General features: G+C 41.5%; 1 protein-coding gene across 1 annotated transcript; it reads left to right on the top strand.

The window, feature by feature from the left end:
- Positions 1–132: 132 nt before the first annotated feature.
- On the top strand, positions 133–2,170 carry LOC101295214. Its single transcript, XM_004296084.1, has 2 exons — positions 133–1,213; positions 1,317–2,170. The coding sequence occupies exons 1-2, from the start codon at positions 133–135 to the stop codon at positions 2,168–2,170; spliced, it is 1,935 nt and encodes a 644-aa protein (XP_004296132.1).
- Positions 2,171–5,745: the final 3,575 nt, after the last annotated feature.

Below are 5,745 nucleotides of genomic sequence, written 5' to 3'. Positions count from 1 at the left end.
AAAAAAGAGCGGAGAAGGATCATCACTTGTCCTATCACTAAGAATGCTTGGGATACCTTAGCCACTACCTATGAGGGTAACACTAGTGTAAAGGCTCAGAAACTTCAGAGCCTGTTCCTTGAGTTTGAGGAAATGTCTATGCGTGAGGATGAGAGTATAGATGAGTTTCATGGTCGCCTTCTTAGTGTTACAAACCAGTGTCAAGGATTGGAAGACCCCATTCCCTCCCATAGGATTGTCAAAAAATTCCTTCGTGCTCTTCCTCCTAGTTATGAGGCTAAGCAAATTGCCATAGAGGAAGCCCAGAATCTAAACACCTATTCCTTAGATGAGTTGGTAGGAAACTTGAAAGTTTTCGAGTCTAAGAGAAAGAAGTCTAGGAAGGAAAAGACCATAGCCTTATCCACTATCAATGAGGTAGATGAGAAAGAAAAGGAACCGGAGGTTCTTGAGGATAGTTTGGATGAGATTGCCTACCTAACTAAACAGTTTGATAAGTTGCTTAGGAAGAGAAGGTCTTTCCCTGTTGGTCGTTATCCCTCCCTAGGTTCGGCTTCTAGGAATCCTAAACCTAGTGATACCACAGGCGATAGGACTCCCAAGCCTAAAACCTTTCAGAAAAGTGATAAGTGCTATGCGTGTGGTGGTGTCAGACATAGAGTTGTTGAATGTCCAAGTAGGAAGAATAAATCCCACAAAGCTTTTAAGGTGTCTTGGAGTGATAGTGATTCCGAGCAATTCTCCGATCATGATGATGAGAATATAGCTCTTGTTGCCTCTATTGAGTTAGATGAGTTCTTTGAGGATGATGACTGTGATATCTCCATGCATAATAAGTGTTCTAGGTTAGTGTCTGCCTCTAAGTCCATGCTTGCAAAAATTGAAGCTCTCTCTAATGAGCTTTCAGAATGCAAGGAGACCAATGAAGGGATGCATGAGAAGTTGCTATCCCTCAAGTCAAAATGGAAGACAGAAAAGGTTTGTCTAGAGGACCAAGTGTTGTCTTCGCAAACTAGTCTAGATTCTCAGACCAAACTAGTTTCTACTCTAACCTCTGAAAAGTCAGATCTTGAGAAAGCCCTAATTGATTCACGTCAACAATTTGAGACGTTCTCTTTTGGGTCCGAAAAGTTGACTAAGATTTGTGGTTTGGGTAAGTCCGATAGGGACAAGTTTGGTCTAGGGTTTGTATCTGGAAGTTGTTCTAGTCAGGGTAACAAGACCGTGTTTGTCAAGAGCAAAGAGCCCTTGAATCCAACTTCCTTAGAGCCTACTACAACGTTTTGTTCCCACTTGTCATTATTGTGGAGTAACAGGACACATCCGTCCTCGTTGTAGGAAGCTTAGATTCAGTCAGCAAAACTCTAGGAAGTCACAGAAGAAGGAGAGTATCACTACTTTTCAGTCAACTCTTGAGGACTCCCTTAAGGAGCTATCTAGGATAGCACAGAGTCTTGCCATCCCAAAGCCAAAAATCCCAGCTAGGAATCCTCCTGCTAGGAGAAGAGCCAACCCTAAGGTAGGAAAGGCTAGGAGAACTTTTGAGACAAATTATCTTCATAAACATGTTCGGGACCATGATTTTGATGATGACGATCTGTCATGTTTTGTTACAAGGGTCAGCTTCCATCCTAAACCTCAGGATATGATAGTGGCAATCTGCAATGTCGCCCTTACTGCTCTTTCAACTAGGAAGCCCGACTCTTGGTATGTTGATAGTGGTTGTTCTAGGCACATGACTGGAGACCGAAAGTGGTTCTCATCCATGGATAAGACATATCCATCAGGCAGTGTTGTGTTTGGGGATGGTGCCAAGACTGAGATCATAGGCAAAGGGACAGTTAGTACTCCTGGTCTCCCATGTCTGAAGAATGTTCTTCTTGTTAGAGGTCTAGAAGTCAGCCTGTTAAGTGTCAGTCAGATTGTGGATGAACATAACTTTGTCACTTTTGACAAGTCAAGATGTCTCATCTTAGATGGAAAAGGTAGGAGTATCATGAGAGGTGATAGGACTAGAGATCAATGTTATTGTATCTCTGCCCATGAGAAGTTCACTCCCCAAATCTGTTTTCGATCTCAAGTTGCCGAGGACCTTCTTGATCTATGGCATAGACATATGTGCCATCACAACCATCAAGACATTGTCAAGCTCTCTGCACAATCCGGGTAAGAGGACTACCTAAGTTCACAGGTAAGTCCCCAGGTATGTGTGGGGATTGCAAGATGGGTAAGCTAACCCGTACCTCTCATGCTTCACTTTCTGCTAAACCTACTTCCAAAGTTTTACAATTAGTGCATCTTGATTTAGTAGGTCCCATTGACACCGAAAGTGTTGGTGGTAGGAAGTATGTGATTGTTATTGTTGATGATTTCTCTAGGTTTACTTGGGTAAAGTTTTTGGCAAGTAAAGATGAAACTTTTGAGAAATATTTTAGCTTTGCAAAACAAGTCACAAATGAGAAGTCACATGAGAGGTTGCATATTGTTAGGATCAGATCCGATCATGGCACTGAATTTGAAAATGCCAATTTTGCTGATTATTGTGATGAATATGGTGTGCACCATGAGTTCTCTGCTCCTATCACTCCCCAACACAATGGGATAGTTGAAAGGAAGAATAGAGCATTGGTTGAAATGGGTAGAGTAATGCTAAACTCAGTTGAACTCGCTCATTCTTTTTGGGCTGAGGCTGTTAACAATGCTTGTTACACTTTGAATAGGGTTATCTTTAGGCCTGGAACTTTTAAAACTCCTTACGAGTTATGGAAGGGAAGGATACCTAATATATCACATCTCAAGGTGTTTGGGAGTCCTTGTTACATTTATAAGGATAGAGAATATCTGACCAAATTTGATGCTAAATGTGACAAAGGTGTTTTTCTTGGTTATGCCTTAAACAGTCATGCTTATCGTGTGTACAACAAAATATCTTGCAAAATTATGGAAACCATAAATGTTGCTATTGATGATTTCCTTGTTTGCTGTCACGGTTCTCCTTATGTTCCTGTGCAGGAACAAGAGCCAACTCAGAGCCTAGCTCTTAAAGACAAGCCTTCCATATCTGAAGTGGAAGAAGAGGTAAGTGACTCTGATCTTCTGGCTGAGATCCTCACTGATGGGATAGATGCAACCCTAGCTATCCAGAAGCCTCACAGAACTGGTAAGCGCCAAGTTCAGAAAGATCACAGTTCCTCTGACATCATTGGTAAGCTCGATGAGCCAAGAAAGACAAGGGGTAAGTCTGCTCAGTTGGTAAGCAACTTTACTTTGCTTAGAAGTTTTCTAGCTCTTTTCAAAAGTGAGATCAATGAGATCACTTGTTATAGGTTTGTGTCCACTATTGAGCCTAAGAATGTGAAAGAGGCCTTGTTAGATGTTGAGTGGATAGGTGCTATGCAAGAAGAGCTGAACCAATTTGAGAGGAGTAGAGTGTGGCATTTAGTTCCTAGGCCAAGTGATAAGAATGTCATAGGAACCAAATGGGTGTTCAAGAATAAGTCTGATGAGAAGGGAGTGATAACCGGTAACAAAGCCCGATTGGTTGTGCAGGGTTATTCCCAAATTGAGGGGTTAGATTTTGATGAAACCTTTGCCCCTGTTGCTAGGTTAGAATCTGTGCGTCTCCTTCTAGCCATAGCATGTCATTTGAAATTCACTATATATCAAATGGATGTGAAGAGTGCCTTTCTAAATGGTATCCTCAAGGAGGAAGTCTATGTGGCACAACCCCCAGGATTTCAGAGTGTCAGCCATCCCAACTATGTGTATAGGTTAGAGAAGGCCCTCTATAGCCTTAAGCAAGCCCCTAGAGCTTGGTATGAGAGACTCTCTACACATTTGACTGAGAACGGGTATGTGAGAGGTTCCATTGACAAGACTATGTTTGTCAAGTGTACCTCTAAGGACATTATCATTGCCTAAGTGTATGTGGATGACATTGTGTTTGGATCCACATCCGAGACCCTAGTGAAAGAATTTACCACTCTCATGACTAAGGAGTTTGAAATGAGTCTGTGTGGTAAGCTTAGTTATTTCCTAGGATTGCAAGTGTCTCAAGGTAAGGATGGATTGTTCATCTCTCAATCGAAGTATGCCAAGGAACTTATCAAGAAGTTCGGGATGGAAACCTCCACTGCTGTCCAAAATCCGATGGGGACAAGTTGCAAGATCAGTGCTGATCTTGAAGGGATAGATGCTGATCCAACTCTCTACAGGAGTATGATTGGTAGCCTGCTATATCTCACGGCCAGCAGGCCAGACATTGCTTTCAGCGTTGGGGTGTGCGCTAGGTATCAAGCCAACCCCAAGGAGTCTCATGTTAAGGCGGTAAAACGTATCATTAAATATATCAAGTATACTTCTGATTATGGCATCAAGTATACTTTTGATACTAACGTTGCGATTGCAGGATACTCGGACTCCGATTAGGCCGGAGATGCTAATGACCGGAAAAGCACTTCCGGGGGCTGCTTTTTCGTTGGGAACAACTTGGTATCATGGCATAGCAAGAAACATAACTGTGTTTCGCTGTCCACCGCTCAGGCCGAATACATTGCAGCCGGCAGTTGTTGCACTCAGCTACTTTGGATGAAGCAAATGCTTTCTGACTACGGATTCAAGCAAGGTATGCTATCCTTATTCTGTGATAATACCTCTGTCATCAATATCTCTAAGAATCCTGTGTTGCATTCTAGGACAAAGCATATAGAGATAATGTATCATTTCATAAGGAACCTAGTTGAAGAGAAACTGCTTGAATTGTCTTTTATTCCAACTGAGCAACAACTAGCTGATTTGTTCACAAAACCACTTGACAATGCTCGTTTCACCAGCCTCCGTCAAGCCATTGGTGATTGGTTTTTCTCCCATGTACTTAAGTGTGTAGTGTAGGTTTTATTGTTCCTTGGAAAATCAAAAATTTATATATATAATAATTGTTGTTGTGGTTCTTGTGGTCTCCTCGAGATTAGGATGCTTAAGCTTGTTGATATCCCAGGATATGTTTTGGTTGATCTTAACCTAAGGATGTGTCTAGGGTTTTCATTAGCTTCCCTTACTCTAATCTCTGCATGACTATGTGTTTCTACACACTCTTCTGTGGTCTAGTTATTATGGCAAATAGAAGAACTAGATGTCTCACTTTAAGCTTCTCTAAGTGGTGCGCAATATTGTGAGCTATATACTTGAGATAAGTGCGTGCAGTGAAGTTGTTCCAAGCTAGTTTCAAAGTATACATTCCTTGGTCGTGACAAACGATATAAGGGTGGGAAGAAACGAGACTAGTTTGAGGTTGAAGTTGGTTGATTAAAATGTTCATTACCAAACTAATCTCAAAGTATACATTCCTTGGTCGTGACAAACGATATAAGGGTGGGTAGAAATGAGGTTGGATTGATGTCTTTGAAGAAAGGTTGGAACTTCACTAATATAACAAACTGTGTAAGCTAGCCAGTTCTCACATCTGTGAGGATTGCTGAGTTATGATCTATCCTTCTATGGGTTTGGAAAACAGTCCTTGACGTGTCCTTGTTACACGTGTTGCCCTAAAATCAACTGGTTTGGGAGTCAACGACAATGTTTTCTTGTTATATAAACCTATGAGGACGATCTTTCAGCTAGGTTTCAAAATGAAAATAAATAACAGTGCTGAAAATGTTCACTAGAGATATAAGGATGGAAAAGACCTCTGGTCTCAGGTTCTTTGTGATACCTCACTGCTTATCTCAGTTGATGTAATCCTATGCT

Source organism: Fragaria vesca, linkage group LG3 (genome assembly GCF_000184155.1).
Source record: "Fragaria vesca subsp. vesca linkage group LG3, FraVesHawaii_1.0, whole genome shotgun sequence".
Taxonomy (NCBI): Eukaryota; Viridiplantae; Streptophyta; class Magnoliopsida; order Rosales; family Rosaceae; genus Fragaria; species Fragaria vesca.
The sequence above is the reverse complement of the archived record's forward strand: the minus strand, read 5'-3'. Positions and strand labels throughout refer to the sequence as shown.

Coding starts and splice junctions, on each gene's coding strand:
- LOC101295214 (XM_004296084.1), top strand. CDS start 133: ATGTCTATGCGTGAGGATGAGAGTATAGATGAGTTTCATGGTCGCCTT. Junction 1,214..1,316: donor TGGAAGTTGTTCTAGTCAGG/GTAACAAGACCG, acceptor GTGGAGTAACAG/GACACATCCGTCCTCGTTGT.